At 55.4% G+C, this 17,788-nt stretch overlaps 1 protein-coding gene across 1 annotated transcript in view; it reads left to right on the forward strand.

Moving 5' to 3' along the window:
* Window positions 1-15,337, forward strand: part of NFAM1 (NFAT activating protein with ITAM motif 1) — a 39,157-nt gene extending 23,820 nt beyond the window's left edge. The window contains 3 exon segments of the mRNA XM_025457790.3: window positions 2,742-2,840; window positions 11,726-11,812; window positions 13,156-15,337. Coding sequence (XP_025313575.3) covers window positions 2,742-2,840; window positions 11,726-11,812; window positions 13,156-13,215 — 246 coding nt within the window. The 3' untranslated portion in view covers window positions 13,216-15,337.
* Window positions 15,338-17,788: the final 2,451 nt, after the last annotated feature.

Below are 17,788 nucleotides of genomic sequence, written 5' to 3' on the forward strand. Positions count from 1 at the left end.
TCTTTTACTTTCATTGGCCACTTTCTGATGGGCCATCCTGGCGCATGTCCCCAACGTGTGATATTCCTGTCCTGACGCCATCCCGGGCCTTGTCCCTGTGGCCTGTGACAACTTTCTTGAGCTCTTCCCCTGTCTTTGGGAGGCAGGGCAAGCCCTCAGGAGTCTGCTCCAACCCCTGGCAGTCGTGGGGATCCTTCCCACATCCCTGGCAGCCCTACCAGTGTCAGCAGGAGCACCACAAAGACAGGCCTGGGTCTTGTTCACCGCGGGTCCCAGGAGCTCACACCCACCAGCCTTGACGGCGTCCAGGCCGACAGGCTCAGCGAGGGGAGAGGCACCAGACCCCCAGCTGTCTGGAGGCCAGCCACAGCCTCTGATGGGACAGATGCCTCAGGAAGCAGGTGGTGCAGGGGCGGGCCACTAGATTTGGAACAGGGCATCTGGGTTCCATCCAAAGGCAGTCATTGACTAGCTGGACAGGCCTCAGTTTACCCCTCTCTGGAGTCTACTTCCTCAGGCCATAAAGAGAATTAAGTGAGACTAAGAGCAAGTCTCAGGGTTTTTTTTTATAAACTGTAAAGGGCCACACAGATGCCAGCACCTGTCTAACTGTCTATGAGACCCACACGTTCGAACAAAACAAACCTTCCAGAGACAGTCGGGTCGGCATCTTGGTGAATCAGACAGACCTGGGTTCAAATCCTACCTCTGCCACTCCTGGCTCTGTTGCCTCAGGCAGGTCTCCTGCCCTTTCTGAGCCTTCTAGTCCTCATGTGTGGAACAGAGGTGACATGAAGACTTGTCTCGCAGGTTTGTTCAGAAGCACAGGAGACAGGGCACATAATGCGTTCAGAGAGAGCCCCCCACCTTGGCTTCCCTCTCCTGAGCCACCGTCAGGCTGTGACCGGGGTGGTTCTGGCTCCTGCCTGCCAGTTAAGTAGCTCTGGAGAGCTAAGCCTGAGTAAACGGGCTGGGGATGGGCAGGCGGCCAGGATTTTTAATTAGCCCCTGCCCCAAGATGAGGCTGCTGTCCTCCACAGTGGCCGGTGTGGTGCCTGAGATGAGGGGGGGGTCCGGATGGCCTCCCCTGTCTGGGAAGGAGCTGCTGCACCGCTTCCCACCCGTCCCCCTGTCCCCCCGAGGCCCGTGTCTGCCCACAGACCCAGCACCCCTTCCTCCACGACCACCAGCCTTGCTCACAGCAGCCAGCATGAGCTTCTTGACCCTGCTTGCCAATCACTGCGCCTCCTGTCTGACGCACTCAGATCCTTTCCACCGTCCACACTGTTGGCTCAGCCCTGCCCATCCGGGCGGCTTCTCCTCTCTCTGGCCACACTGACTGTCTCTAGGTTTCTCCAGACCTTCAGGCCTTGGCACACGCTCTTCCCTCTGCCTCCCCTCCCTCTCCTGCCAGAGGAGTTTCTCAGCCTTTAGGTTTTACTATTTTATTTTATTTTATTTTGTTATTTATTTTATTTTATTTTATTTATTTTATTTTATTTTCATTTTATTTTGTTTGACAGAGAGAGAGAACAAGCAGGGGGAGCAGCAGGAAGAGGGAGAGGGAGAAGCAGGCTCCCTGCCTAGCAGGGAGCCCGATATGGGGCTGGAACCCCAGGATCATGATCTGAGCCAAAGGCAGATACTTCACCCACTGAGCCACCTAGTCACCCCGGCCTTCAGATTATTTATTAATCAATTAATTTAATTTATTTATTTTTAAAGATTTATTTATTTATTTATTCATGAGAGACACACACACAGAGGCAGAGACACAGACAGAGGGAGGCTCCCTGCGGGGAGCCTAATGTGGGACTTGATCCCAGGACCCCGGGATCACGCCCTGGGCTGAAGGCAGATGCTCAACTGCTGAGCCACCCAGGCATCCCTATTTATTTATTTTAAAATATTTTATTTAATCGTTCATGAGAAACAGAGAGAGGCAGAGACACAGGCAGAGGGAGAAGCAGGCTCTGCACAAGGAGCTTGATGGGGGACTCGATCCCCTGATCCGGGATCATGCCCTGAGCCGAAGACAGACGCTCAACCGCTGAGCTACCCAGGCGCCCTGGCTTTCAGATTTTAAACACCGCTTTCTGCAGACAAGGCATCTGTCCCCCAGAGCGTGCCAGAGGCTGTGTCCTGTTGGTCAGCGCACAAACCACGCTTTAGGAGAACTGTGTTCATCATCTGTCTCCCCACGAGGTCCTCAGTTCCAGGAAGGCAGGGACGTGTCCACCCCTTCACAGCACCTGGCCAAAAAGAGGGGGCTGACAAGTGTGTGTTGGTCGGCCAATGGCCACCTAGTGCCACCTGAGTGCCAAGCACTTACCCCTGAGTAATTACCTCCCTGGGTCCTTGTGACAATCTCGCAGAGGAGGGTTCTCGCTGAAGGAATAGAGGCCCAGACAAGGGCAGGGGCAGAGTGGACGGACATCTGGTCTGGCTGGCACTTGCTCAGGACCACCCACGCAGTCAGCTCTGCAGCCAGGGTCCCTGTCACCCTGGCCCTGTGTCCCTGGGCAGTGCCTCGTGGGGGGTCTTCACCATTTCTGGTCTGTGCAGGCAGATGGGTGGCTTGGTGCGGGTCCCGGAGGCATTTGCCAGGTCTCCTCGGGGGGAAGGTGGGCAGGAGGTCCTGGGTGGCCTCTGACAATCTGCTCTTCTCTGCCCCGGTGGGGTCTGTGAGGTGGGGGGCCGCGCACCCCGGGCCCTGACAGCCCTGACTCCCTTCCTCACAGAGACAGATGCAGGCTCCCCGGGAGCACCCCGCCCTGAAGGACCCAGCCCGGAGCGCCGCCGCCCGCCAGGAGCAGCCTCCGGAGGAGTCCGTCTACACAGTGAGTGGAGGCCTGGGCCTCTCTCCGCCTCTCTCAGGCCTGACGCAGGGGCGGGCTCCCCGGCTCGGGAGGTGCCGCCGTGTGAGCTCTGAGCCTCGGGGCTTCCTGGTCTGGAAACCGGGCACAAGCATTCCCACCTGGGGGAACTGCTGTGAACATGAACACGCGTGTGGCCCCCGGGCCCTGGCACGGGTGGAGTTGTGAGGTGCCCCCGGGCTCCCCTCCCCAGCTCGCCCGTCCACTTCTGGGACAAGGGGCTGCGAGGGCACGCGGTGGCCAGGAGTGAAGACATTTCCTTTATCCGACCAACTCCTTCCTGTTTTTATTACACAAGCAGCAGCACAGCAACAACAAGAATCACAGAAAGAGGAAAAGGTCAGGCACCATCACATGCCCTGAACAGTCCATGCTTCTCCATTCTTCACACCTCCCTACCCCCCCCCCCCCCCAGACATTGTTCTATGTTCTTGAACTCAAACAGAGACAGGGGACCGGGCCATACGCATTCCTGTAGCTCTACCTGTCTTCCTATTTACCTGGAGGAGGCTCGGCCTCACGCCTGCGCTGGGTGTGAGCCCCCCGCCCCCCCCCCGCCCCGGTCAGGCCGCAGCCCCTCTGCCCAGCAGCTGGGAAGGCGACAAACATTTTTTTTCAGCTCCATTTCAGTTCCGCAAGTAACATGTCATTGAGAGCAAGTGAAGAATAAATGCCACCCAGTGTCAACTGGGGTCTTAACTCTGAGAGATCTAGAGCCACCAGGTTAGGACCTTGGCTGCTCACCTGGGAGGTGTGAAGCCTTGCGGGGGTGGGCGGCCTGCGTGGGTTCCCCGGGGGTGTGTTCGAGGGCTGCCTGTACGTGTCCCTGTCCCTGTCCCCACCACCCAGACACACGTGAAACTCGAGTCCACACAGAGGGCATTCAGAATATGGCCTTGCTTACTGAGGATGGGGACAGATGGGGACGAGCCAAGGGGAATGTCCCTATAGCACCAACAACTCCAAATAGAGCATAACACTGCCAGCCCTCTGCCAGCCTTCCCCTCCACCCCTGGGAATTTCTACCAGCCACGGCTTCCCACGTGGCCCCAGACTTCCCCATATTGTCTCTTCTCTCCCAGCAACTCATGGTACTCTCCCTGTGAAGAATTCTCGTGTCAGCTGTTGGATAAAAACATCTCTCTCTCTCTCTCCACACACACACAGACACACATGAGATCTCTCTCTCTCTAAATATATATATATATATATATATATATATATATATATATATATGCATATATATAAAGAAAATAACCATCATCCTGAGCCTATCTTCTTCCAGGATAAATACTAGTAACATTAACTTCTATACCTTCCAGTCTTTTTTCTATAAATACACACAAAGAGACCCATACACGCACTCACACGTACTTTTTTTTTATTGGAGTAGTGCAGCTATTTTTGTTCATGTTACAATATCTCACGAACATCTTTCTACATGAATAAATATCTTTCTACAAGAGCACTTTTAATGGGAGAGACTCCCTTCTGCATGGAACATCTTTCCCGCCGGTGTTTAGACTTCTCTGAGGCTCGGCCGGACTCCTCTGGAGTGTGCGGAAGAGGCCCAACGGCCCCTGCAGGGTTGCAGGGTGGCTTCAAGAGATCTCAGGACAGGAAAGGAGGCGTGAAGGGAGGCAGATAAGAATGACATTCATGACAGCGATGATGACGTTAGGAGCATTTGTCGAGGGCCTATGATGTGCCAGGCACTGTGATAGGACTTCACACCTGGGAGGTCATCGATCTTCCTATTAGGGATTGGGGATACAGGTGCTGTCCCCAGATCAATTTTATTTTCTCACTGTCTATTGCTGGTGTGTAGAAATATGATTGGTTTTTGTATATTGACTTTATATCATGGCCTTGTTGGATACATTTATTAATTTTAAGAGGTCTTTGCAAATCCCTTGGGATTTTCTATGAACGCAGTCTACTCATGTCATGCGTGAATAATGGAAGTCCCACTTCTTTTCTGGCCCTCATACTTTTATTTCTTTTTTCTTCCTCTCTCACTGTCTCAGACCTCCAGTGTGATGGTGAGTAGGAATGGTGACACCGGTCATCCTCATCTTATTCCCAGCCTCTGGAAAAGGATTTTTGTACATTCCTCCTCTACTTTTTTTGGATGGATACTTAGGTCATTGATTTTCAATCTTCTTTTCAAATCTATGAATTAAAGGCTATGAACTTCCCTTTTAAGTACGGCTTTAGCTATATCCCGTAAGTTTTGATATGTGGTCTTTTCATTATCTTTCAGTTTAAATTTTCTATCGAGAATTCCTCTTTGCCCTATGGGTTGTTTACAGTATTTTGCTTCATTTTCAAATGTTTAATTACTTTTTTAGTCATTGTTCTGTTTTTTATTTCTTGCTAACTCCACTGTGATCAGAAAATGTATTCTGTATGATTTTAATCCTTTGAAGTCTCTTGAAATTTGCTTATGGCTCAGTGTGTATCCCATGTGCGTTTGCAAAGAACTTGCATTGTGCGTGGCTGACTTAAGTGTTCTATATATGTCAATTAGGTCAAGCTTTTTAAAATTATTATTAGGTTTTTATTTATTTGAGAGACAGAAAGGGAGGGGGAACATAAGCCAGGAGAGGGGCAGGGCCAGGGGCAGAGGGAGAAGCAGGCTCCCTACTGAGCAGAGAGCCTATGTGGGGCTCTATCCCAGGACCCTGGGATCATGACCTGAGCCCAAGGCATATGCTTAACTGACTGAGCCACCCAGGCAAACTTCAATTAGGTCAAGTTTGTTTTTTGTTTTTAGATGTTATTTATTTACTCATGAGTGACACACACAGAGAGAGGCAGAGACACAGGCAGAGGGAGAGGCAGGCTACCCACAGAGGAGCCCGATGTGGGCCTCAATCTCAGGACCCTGGGATTATGCCCTGAGCTGAAGGCAGATGCTCAACCACTGAGCCACCCAGGCGTCCCTAGGTCAAGTTTGTTGATCATGTTGTTTAAAATATTTCATTCCTTTATTGATTTTTTTGTTTTTGGTCTATCAGATATTAAGAGAAGTGAGTTAAATCTGTCCATATAACTGTAGATTTGTGTATCTCTCCTCTTAATTCTGTCAAATTTTACTTTTTATTCATGTGGGGAAATGCTCATGACATATTGTGACTTGAAAAAGAAAACTGTGTCACTGCCAATTTGTTTTTTAAAAGTGATTTATTAAGGGGCATGGATTTGGAGTGTGTCAGAGAGACTGGAGTTCAAAGCCTAGTTCTTTTGCTCACGGGTTCTGTTCCTTAAACTTTCCGAGTCTTGGTTCTATAATCCCTAAAATAGGGCTTAACAACAGAATATTGCATTTACAGCTTGCAAACATGCTACAATTTCTTCCATCCTATATTTTTTTTTCTTTTTTAAGATTTTATTTATTTATTCATGAGAGACAGAGAGAGAGAGGCAGAGACACAGGCAGAGGGAGAAGCAGGCTCCATGCACCAGCCCGACGTGGGACTCGATCCTGGGGATCATGCCCTGGGCTGAAGACAGCACTAAACCTCTGAGCCACCCGGGCTGCCCCCATCCTATATTTCTTGAGCCCAAGTCCCTCTCCTGTGACCCTACCCTTTCTCCACAACTCATAACAGAAATATCACAACTCTCAGTCTTCAGGCTTCCTCTCTCCTTTCTGATCCACTCAATTGGGCTTTCTGCCCATGTAATCATCAAAATCTTTCTCAAGGTCACCATCGACCTCCACATTGTTAAATCCAATGGTCACTTCCTGGCCCTCATCTTCTTTGATGAATCAGCAGCATCTGACACTAGCAGGCTTTCACTCCACCTTGACATACTTTCTTTACTTGCTTCCGGAACATTCCACACCCTACTGACGCACACCCGATTTACCACCAGGCCTCCTTGGCTTCCTTCAACTGATTCCTCCTTAAGAACCAGTAGAACCCTGACCTCTTCACAATGGGGTGCAGTCCTGGGACCCTTCCTCTCTGCTCTTCATCTTCTCCCTGGGAGATCTCATTCAACCTCAGGGTTTGAGACCATCTACATGCTGACAACTCCCATGTTTCTATCTCTAGGCCGGACACCTCTTCTGAACACCAGAGTCATTCCATCTGGGTCACTGGCTTCTCTCTGAGACCAGCTCCAATTCTTTACCCACTGGGGAGCCTCTACTCCTAGTCTTCATTGCAGTGACTGACTGTGCCATCCTTCTAATTGCTCAGGACGAGCATTTGAAGTTGTCCTTTCCTTCCCTCTGTCTATCACTACTCATATCTGCTCTGTCAGCACTTCTTGTTTCAAAGCAAATCTGGAATCCCTCCCCACTGCTCCGCATCCCTCCAGTGCTAATGCTGGTGGGAGCCACCACTATTTCTTGCCTTGGATCCTATAATTGGTTTCTGATCAGCTGGCCTATTTTTTTTTAAGATTAATTAATTTATTTGAGAGAGAGAGAGAGAGAGAGAGAGAAGAGGGGCAGAGAAACCTTAGCAGACCGTGCTGAACACGGAGCCTGACATGGGGCTCAATCTCATAACCCTGAGATCGAGACCTGAGCCCAAATCAAGAGCCAGATGCAGGTGCCCCTCAGCTGGCCTATTATTATCCTTGCCCTTGGCCAGCAGCCAGAGTGACCTTGCTCAAGCACAGATTACATTCCCTCTGCTCAGAGCCCTTGCTGTGTCCAGGCCTTTGAGAAGCAGCACTAAGCTGGGGTGAGCCTGAAATGGTCTTATTGGGGAAATCAACCTACGAGAGGAGATGGGGAAGGCTGGGCAAGCATCACACCAATGCAGAGCTGGTCCTGAGTGAGGAAAGTGGGAAGGACGGCAGAGAGGAAGCCTGGACGTCACACAGTGTAGGGAAGGCTGGGCAAGGCCAGGGGAGCCTTCTGTCTCCCAGGGTGGCAGGCTGTGCTGGCACCCCCGCTGTGCTCAGCCCCTGGCTGGGGCCTAGGGCCTCCATGCGCCCATGATGATGGGTTCCACAGCCCAGCAGCTGGGACCCCTGGTCACTACTGGTCCCTGGAGCTGGAGCTCTGTGAAGCACATCCTCACAACTACTGCAGACCCTCTGAAGGTTCCTGCTTCCCTCAGTCAACGTCAGAGCCCCCACAGGGCCTCCACTGGCCGCACCCGCATCCCCGCATCTCGCCCTGTCATCCACTTGCTCTGATCACACTGACTTCCTTGCTGTCCCCAGACACCAGGCATGCCCTCACCACAGCAGGCATTGGTGTTGGCGATGCCCTCTGCTCGTAGTGTCCTGTGTGTGCTGTCCGTGGGGCCCACCCCTCACTCCTCCTCACTTTGTTCGGATGGCACCTTCACAATGAGGTCTTTCCTGACCTTTCTTTCAAATTTGCAAGCTTCCCACCCACTCCATGACCCCAACTTCCCTCTCTCCCTCCCCCTGTCCCTCATGGTCCATATGGCCACCTCTTCCTTTCATAATTGTGGTTTGCTCACACAGTACTTTTTTAAAAAGATTTTATTTATTCATGAGACACAGAGAGAGAAAGAGGCAGAGACACAGGCAGAGGGAGAAGCAGGCTCCATGCAGGGAGCCCTATGTGGGACTCGATCCCGGGACACCTAGGATCACACCCTGAGCCAAAGGCAGGGACCAACCGCTGAGCCACCCAGGCACCCTGCTCACACAGCATTAAGTGCCACACGGACAAGCAGAGGACCATTCTTACCTTCCAGATGCTGGGGTTTCCATGGGGCTCAGTGCCAGGCACAGAGTGGGCACCCGGGGCACCTGTAGGGCATCAGCCCTGTGGTGTCGCTTTCCCTCGGAGGCATTTGGACACATCCCCTCAGCTCTGCTCCAGCCTTGCCTGTTCTGCTGCCCTTTTCCTGCTCCCTGCAGCAGGGGGCCCTCACTAACACGCCACCGCTGCCGTGGCTTCCCACTGAGGAATCTGAGGGGGCTTCCCACTGGCAGCTTTTCATCTGGCGGGAGCAGCCTTCATCAGAGGGCTTCCCCAGAACCTGCCTCCCCAGATACTGTCCCCGCGGGGGCGGCTCGCTTCAGACATACCTCGACCTTACCCTGCAGAGGTACTTCTCCACTGGGTGCCACTCCTTTCTGAACAACACCCCACATCGCACCCATCCCCCCCCCAGAGTACAAGTCTCTACATGCGGAGGTGCATGAGAGGGCAGCTCTTGTATTTCCAAGGCAGCTTGGGCCAAGCTTTGGCTTGGGCTGGGCTGGGGGGAGGCTTTGCCACTGACTTCACACCTCTGCAGGGCCGACAACTACGTGGGTAACAGCGCTGTCACCCATGGAGCAGCTCGAGGTGAAAGTCTTGGGGGGCCTGGGTCCCTGACAGACAGCTTGAGCCCAGCACAGCACAGCCCGGCCCAGCCCAGTATAGCCCAGCACACCCCAGCACAGCACAGCACAGCCCAGCACAGCACACTCCAGCCCAGCACAGCCCATCCCAGCATGGCCCAGCACAGCTCAGCACAGCCCAGCCCAGCCCAGCACAGCCCAGCCCAGCACGGCACAGCCCAACACGGCCCAGCATGACCCAGCACAGTCCAGTACAGCCTGACAGAGCCCAGCCCCATCCAGCCCAGCCCACAGCAGCCCATTCAGAGGCCAGGGCAGTCTTCGCCCAGCAAGCACACCCTGAGGGAGGCAGTTCCCATCACCACCGCAGAAAGCCAGGAGGGCCGTGCAGAGCCTCAGAGGGTGTCCTGTTGACAAGGCCTCCAGGCCTGTCACAGCCCAGTGATGCAGGTCACACCCTGAATGCAAATGCAGCCCAGCAGGTCAGGCCTTGTCAAAGGCTTCACTCTGCAGCTGCTAATGGGCCCCAGCCTCTGCACCTCCCCTGCCTCAGTCTCACAGCTGCTGGTCCTCAGCACAGCCAACCCCCAGTGTGGTTCAGAGGCCTGCGGGGTCCCAGGCCCGGGTGCTTGTCACTAGTTCAGAAGTCTCCTAGCTGCTGCTGGCCCAGTGGGAGCACGCAGGGCTGGGCAGGAGGCTGAATTTCACTTCTGCTCCACCAGTGAGAGGCTGTGTGACCTGAGGCATCTTTGAGCCTCTCTGGGCTAATGTGTGACAGGCAGCCCCTGTGAGCGGGACATGAGGGAGAAGGGAACCACCTGTGGGACCCCAGACCGGCTCCCCCGCTGGGATGTTAGCAAGGAGGCCCCTTCATCCCCTCTGTGACCTGAAAGATCCAGCTTGGAGGGGCTGCCTCCAGGTCTGGGTGGACAGGGGCTGGGGGCGCGGGGCCACCAAGTAATGGATGCCTATTCTGGGTGCAGGTGCTCTGGGCGGGCACGGACACCCAACAGGCCGGAGCAGGCCCTGGAAGTTCCCTTCCACTGAAGATGGGGCTTCTCCCTAGGGCGGTCCTGCCCCCTTCCCTGCCCCGAGGGAGGTCAGAGCCCCTCTCCCAAGACCCACCCTCTTTCTGACTCAGGGCGCCTTAGCTGAGCCCCAGGGCTGCCGAGCCATCTCTGTGTGTGATGCCCTTGAAGTGCGGGTCGCCCAAGCGCCAATGGTTTATTACCCGGGTTTTCATGCACCGCTACCTCTCAGCACCTCCCTCCGCCCCTCCCCACCCCCCCTTGCCTCTGAGCACCACCTGTCTCTCCAGCCTGCCTCGGCAACCCCTGCTTGCCTGTTGCCAGGGAAACCACCTCCTTGGCAACCAGCCGGCATCCATATGACATGTACATGCGGGAAGGGAAGGTTCCTGCCTCTTGCTTAGGCTGTTGGTGGCTCTGCTCTGGCAACTCCAAAGCACAGCGTTTGTTCCTCTCGTGGGACCCAGGGGCCCCACAGAGTCTGAAGGAGGGGCCAGGCTGCGAAGGCAGACAGGGGAGGGAGGCAACAAGCCTCCCTTGATGATCATTCAACTGATGATCATTCCGCAGTTATTAAGCACCTACTGTTTGCCAAACCCTGTGCTTGGCAATATCTCATTTAATCATGCTTCGAACAGACAAGATAAATATAATTATTCCCATCTCACAGATGGGGAAACAGAGAGAGGTTCAGGGGCTGCCTGCCAGGCTGGCCTGTCAGAGCTGAGAGCTGAACTTAGTCTGGTCTGATTTCAAAGCCTGTTTCTTTCTACCACCTGAGGCCTCTGATCAGGCTGCTTATAGCTGGGCCAAGAGTGAGTGTGGCCCCAAGACACACAGCCTGGTGAGCAAGGACCTCATAGATCGTATGGTGCCATTGTCTCAAGTGTGCCAAGCAAGCTGTAAGTTCGGTGACCCAGAGGCAAATCAGGTACAGCTTGATCAGAGAGGTAGGTGACCCTAGCGGGTGCCTAAGCCATCTGTGAACACAGGCCGAGGTGGGGGTGTCTAAGGAGTCCTAGAGGGGAGGATGGGTGGTCAAGATTCTCACAGGGTCAGAAGCTTTGGACCCGAGGGATAAGGACACATGCCAGGAGGCCATCCTATTGGAGCCACGGCCATGGGTTGTCCTGGGGCTGCTGGCAGCCAGGTTCCTGAGGCCTCAGGACAGGCAGAGACTGTGGGTGTGAGCTTAGGCCCCTCCTCTTGCCTGCCAGGTGGAAGCCTGGAGAGGGCCCACCCAGGCTAAGCACAAGACCGTAATAGAGCCTCAAGATGGGATGAGCACAGAGAGGAGTAGCCTTGAACAAGCGGGAAGGGGCAAGGTGGCTCTGCAAGAGAGAAGAGCAGGTGCAAAGGTGCAGTGGCGTGGCTGTGCATGGCGGTCCCGTCACAGGCTACACCCCAAAGGGCTCTGACTGTTCCCTGGGCACCCGCAGGCAGGAGTGATCATGCCAGAGAAGCCTAGCTGCTGGGACCCAGCCCCTGACCCTCAGTTCATTGTTATCTAACCATTGCCCTCTCCTGCAGGTCCTACAGCGTAGAGACACTGAAGTGTACTCGTGCATCCAGAACGAGGCCAGGAGCCTGCCCCCCACCCAGAACCTTCTCTCCCAGGTATGTAGGGGTGTGGGGGTGGGGAGCATGCTTGGCTCCTCTTCTTATTTATCCACCCTTCTCCTTGTCTGTAAAATGGGGGGGTAACTAGGCCGAGGGAGTGAGCCACTTGCAGCTCAATCAGAGCCCTCTTCTCTAGAGCAGGTGGCCTAGTAGTTAGGAGGACTGGAGGGTTTGAAGTGCGGCTCCAATCCCTTACTGGCTGTGTAGCCCTGGGCCGAGGGGCTCACCTCCGAGCCTGAGTCCTCTCCTCTGTAAACCGAGGGGCCTAACAGCCCTCAGCTCACGGATTCACCATGGGAATCAGTACTGGGACCCAGTAGGCACTTGTGCAATGTGAGCCGTGTCTACGCTGGCCAATTAGGCCAGGGGTGTTAGGCTTCTAGCTGTCCCCAGGCTGACATGGGCTAAAGTTGGAAGCTAGAGTCTGGGCTGGGCCAGCGTGGGCTGGCCTGGTCAGAGCTCTGTTTTTATCATGACGGGGGCGGAGGCATATCACTCAATCATGATTCCCTCTTAAACCTCAGTTTGCTCATCTGTAAATTGGATGAGTGACACGTTCCTGCAAAACCAGCTGCACTGATTTCAAACGAGTTCCAGGTTAACATCGACACCAGAGCTTTGGGCATCATAAAATGCAAGGGGTTATGAAGCTGGTACCGGAGCCCATGGGGGTGATGGGTGGGTTTGTGGACACCTTGGAAGAAGCGTCAGGAAGTGAGGGGGTTGGCCTTCCCCAGCCCAGGGGACCCAGGCTGGCATTGTTAGTGGACTCTCCTTTCCTCAAAGCCCTTTCTATACTCAGCCCCAAACCTGGCCCTGACTGGAAGCAGGGCTTCCCGGTGCTGAGCCCCCCAAGGACGTCTGGGCCAGCCTAGGCAGTGGCCACCCTGTGGCAGGCCCTGAGTGCTGGTCAGGACGGCTGGACGTGGCCCTGCCCTCTGGGAGCCTCGGGCCTGCAGGGCCAGGCGCTGACCCGACACACAGGGCGTTTGCAGGCCCCTGTGAGGGGGGTGCTGTGGGGAGGCACCAGACTAGGGGCAGGGGAGGGGGCTCTCAGGCACGCTGGGCCAAACCCTGCAGGGTGAGTAGGATGTCGTTGGGGAGCAGGTGGGGTGGGGGGAACACCCCAGACAGAGGGAAGAGCATGTGGGGAGGCCCGGGAAGGCTGGAGGGCAGGAGTGAGGGTGGGTGGAATGGAGGGAGAAATGGCTGGCAGGGTGGCCCTGGGGACAAGGACAGGCCTCCCTCTGAAAGCCATGCAGGAAGCTGTTTGCCTCTGCCTGAAACTTTGTTTCAGAGAACTTTGTTCTCTTCCTATTGTGTTTTCTTTCTTTTCCCAGAAAAAACTTAATGGATTTTTGGATGACAGCGAATTTAACCTCGTCTATGAAAACCTCTAGGATGAGCTCCACTGGCCCCTAAGGCCCCGATCCCCTCTGGCCCCGGATCAGCGGTCCCACGGGGCCTCCCTCCAAGGACTGGCCCGCCAACCCAGGACCAAGGCCCCATCACCTCACCCCCGCATCCATGGTGCTCCCGGCCCCCCATTCTGTACGCCAGACCTACCCACTGAGCACCTCGCATCTGGCCTCTGCCCAGACTCTTCCTCCGTCTGCCAGGCCTAGCTCAGCCTTCACAGGTCTCTAGGACACCGCCCCTTCCCAGGCCCTCCTCACCTTCTCAGGATCCACGGGCCCTCTTGGCACCAGCCTGCACCCCAGACGGAGCTCCTCAGGAGGCTCCCGGCAAGGCACCCTGGTCAGTGCTGTGAGCACGAGCACCAGCGGGGACAAACAAGGGACCAACCATGCAAGTGCTCCCTGCCCAGCCAGGCCAGAGGCACAAGGCAGCCATGCGAGGTGGAGAAAGGAGCTGGGGGTGGGGGCGTATGGGGTGTGGGGAGGATGGGAACTGTGCAGAGGTGGCTGGGCCGGGCTCGAGGACAGAGCTAGAGACCAGAGAGGTGGCTGAGGGGAGGTCCTGAGGCTGGTGGCCGGGGCAGGGAGGGTGAGGAAGGAGATCAGCACATTTGGGGCAAGGGAGGGGGAGATGCTGGCTACACAGGAGCTGAACCTCCTAAGCTCTCCATCCCCCAACAAGGATGGTTGTTGCCCATCAGCCTGGCCCTCTGCATCCCTGTGCCAACTGCTTTGTCACCTCTGCGGCCCTTCCCCACCCTCCAGGCCTCAGCTCCTCCTCCCTCCCCCTGCACCCACCTTCCCCACCAGGGCCAGTTCCCCAGAGCCTCAGTCTGGCCTCCCTGGATCCCACTCATCTCCTCTATTTGTTCACATTTTGCACCTGTCCCAGGGCTTTGAGGACCTCTCCTCAAATGGTCTAGCTGCAGGGCCTGGTGTCTGGGGCTCCCTGGGTGGTGTAGGAGCTCAGGCCCTCAGTGCTCACACAGAGCCATTTCTGAGGCTCCCAATGCTCATTTCTTCCTCTCAGCATCTCTGCTGGAGCCCATTTCACAGACAGGGGCTAAGGGTGGGGGAATCATCCAGGCTGTGGGGCTCTGCTCTCCTCCATCTCTGTTGCTTTCCAGGATCTCATTTGTACCATCCTTCCTCCCACCCCCAGGCTGCTGCGGAGTCCTTGAGGGGCCCTCACACACAGACGTGTCCCGGGACAGTGAGGGGCCCAAGGCACAGGCCCCGACCCTCGCCCCTGAGCAGTACTGGGCCACTAGGTCATGGGCAGCCCCTTCTCTGTGGTCCAGGCCCCTCCCTCAGGGCAGATAGGCTGGGAGTTGGGGTGGGGGGAGCAATAGCCTGACATCCAAAGGAAATCCCAGCCCCTCTGCTAAGAGGCATCCAGCCTCCCTGGCCACCCAGGACAGGACAGCCCACAGCCTCCCAGCTTGGTTCTGAGCCTGGCCTGTGAGCACACAGCAAGGAGGGCTCTGAGCTGGATTATAAGGCTGAGTGGAGAGGGCCCTGCTCCCCCAGAGGCTGGAGTCGACTGAATTCCTTGCCTGTGCAGGAGAGGCTGCCTGGAGCAAAACTGCCTTCTACGCTCCTGACTCCCCAATAGCCCGAAGCAGAGGCCAGGATTGTGGTAGGAGTGAGGCGGTCTGTGCTGCTCAGGGTGCGGGGAGCCTCCCCAGAGGAAACGAAAGCCAGCAAGACCAGGAGGAGGCTACCTGCTGGGCATGGGCCTCTCTGTCCTGGCCTCAGGACGCTAGCCCCTGGGGCTCGGGCTCTGCATCATTCAGCCTCAAGGGAAGCCTGAAGGGATCACATCCCCTTGCCCTGCCCCCACTGCCTCTTCTCTGCAAAGTTGCCTAAGGGATCCAGATAAAACCTATGGGGGGGGGGACACCTGGCTGGCTCAGTGTTTGAGCATCTGCCTGCGGCTCAGGGCATGATCCTGGGGTCCTGGGATCGAGTCCCACATCGGGCTCTATGTGGGGAGACTGCTTCTCCCTCTGCCTGTGTCTCTGCCTCTCTCTCTGTGTCTTTCATGAATAAATAAAATCTTAAAAAATAAATAAATAAAATCTTTTTTAAAAAGAGAAAAAAACCTATATGGGATCGGAGTGCTTGGGTGGCACAGTCAGTTAAGCATCTGAATCTTGGTTTCGGCTCAGGTTGAGATCTCGGGGTCCTGATCTCAGGGTCATGGGATCGAGCCCTGTGTCAGGCTCCACACTCAGCACAGAGTCTGCTAAAGTTTCTTTCTCTGTCTCCTGCCGCCCCTCTCTTGTGCACTCACTTGCTCTCTCTCTCTCTCAAATAAATAGTCCTTAAAAAACCCGAAAACCCTACATAGGAGCATGTCCTTCCTCACGTTCAACAGTTCCCACCTCACTTGGAATAAAATCCTAACTCCTCCCCGAGGCCTATGAGGCCCTTCAGGAGTGACCTGACCCCCTTCTGTACACATAGCCTTTGCCAGCAGAGTGGCTGCATCTGGTTCGAGGCAAGACTGGGAGGGTGCTGATGGGGTCTCCAAGGAGCAAGCAGAGAGGCAGGGAGGAGGAGGAAGGTCAAGGTGGAAGGGTGGGACCCTGGGGGACCTTTGACATGAGGGAGGGTGGGGAAGGAATATCCTGGGGCTCCCTGTGTGGAGCAAGGAAGACTGGGTCCCTCTGTCCCTTCACCTCTGGGACTGAGAGCCCGATGGGCTGGTAGGGGGACAAGGGGTGGCTGATGGCGGCAGGGGGTACAGGCGGCAGTAAGGGAGGAGGAGGAGGGAAGCCCTTCGGGGCTGGGTGGCTGCTGGCCTCCCTTGAACCCCAATCCACCCCCAGCAGCCATGCCCTCCTCAGCCTTGGTTGCGGTGACAATCAAGACGGCTCCGTGTGGCTCGGAGAGGACAGATGGGGAACTCTCTGCTCCCACAGGGGCTCAGCGGGTATGCGTTTTCCTCTCCGCTCATCCTCCAGGAAAAACAGGCGACCACAGAGCAGTGTGGAGGGCATCTGGGAAACAAGGGGTAGGCCTCCCTCCAGGGGATGGGGCCCCAGGCTCTGTCGTCCCCACCAGGAGCACCCCAGGGTGGGGGCTGGGCAAGCAGGGAAGTGAGGCATGAGGAGGCTCTGAAACAGTTCAGCTCCCTGTGACACCCTCCACTCCAAAGGCCCTTTGGGGCAGCCACTCGGAAACGGCCCACGCTGCCCCTTCCCTGCGGCCTCGGCCTCCGGCCCCCCAACCCCTGCCCTGCTCCTGCTCCTCTCAGCACTTGCCAAAGGGAAAATCATCCCTGGAAACCAAACCCGGGAACACAAAATAGGTGTGGGAAGTGGCGGCCCCTCCTCGGCAACAATTTCCAGAGGATTCTTCGGAGCAGAGTTTCCATGGGAACATGTGCAGTTCCACATGGAGCCTTGGTGGGGCTGGGGTCCCCCTCACCGCCGATGCTGGAGGACCCCGGTCTGGCTGGAGAGGGGGGTGCCTCGGCCCAGCCCAGCCCCTGTGTTTGGGCCACCAGCCCTCACTAACCTGAACTCCAGCTACTGGCAAATCTGCCTTCTTCTTCTTCTTCTCCTTTTTTTTTTTTTTTTTTTTTTTTTTTTAACATTCTAATTTAAAGGCGCACTCCATTCTAAGGATGCCTCTGGGATTTCCAGGATGGATTTTTATGTAGCTCAATAGTTTCCTTGGCAGACCGCTCAGCCGGGAGAGGTGGGCCATGGCCCCAGCCCAGCCAGGCTGACAAAGCAGCTTCTCTGTGTCCCTCTCAATGCCAGGGGACATCCCATACCCACATGAGGGGCTTCCTCAGACCTGGATTTGGATTCCACGAGCTGGGGACAGCAGCAAGAGGCACTGGGTCCCCTTCCTCACTGGCTTCTCCATTGCCCCGTGCTCATGACTACGGCCTGCGAGCCTTGAGCGAGTGCGGGTCGGGCCCAGCTCTCTGCACTTGTTATTTTGTGCGTGTTTATCTAAGCAGGCGACACAGGCATAACACAGGCGGTAAAATTCTCTCTGATGCTCCTGCCAATTGCAGCCTCCAGCCCAGTCCCCTCCTGGGGTGACCACTGGGTCACTGGGGTTTGTGGGTTTTTTTTTTTTTCAGGCTGTTTTCATTGTATCCACGCACATATATGCATATGAACATATAAAATCTATAGCGATTGTGTGGGGTTCTGGAAGCTGAAATGGAACCGTTCTGTAGGTGTTGTTTGTGCTTGCTTTGTTCATGCAGCCCCACGTGGTGGGGATCTGCCCGTGACAGCACACAGAAGCTGCCAGACTCCTTAATTACAGCAAAGGATTTCACAGTACCCATGGATCCTAATTTAACCAGGGCCCTATAAATGGCCTTTTCGGTTGTTTACAATTTCCAGCCTCACAGAAGGTGCTGCAGGGAATATCCTCGGACAGAATTTGCAAAACTTTCTCCGTGGGAGATGACGAAAAGGACACCCTGGGGCCCCAGGTGTGGACATTTACTATTTTAGCCGACACTGTCAAACAGTCACGTGCAGAGGTTATACTGGTTTCCATGCCTCAAGCCTTCCATCTA

Source organism: Canis lupus, chromosome 10, assembly GCF_003254725.2.
Source record: "Canis lupus dingo isolate Sandy chromosome 10, ASM325472v2, whole genome shotgun sequence".
NCBI lineage: Eukaryota > Metazoa > Chordata > Mammalia > Carnivora > Canidae > Canis > Canis lupus.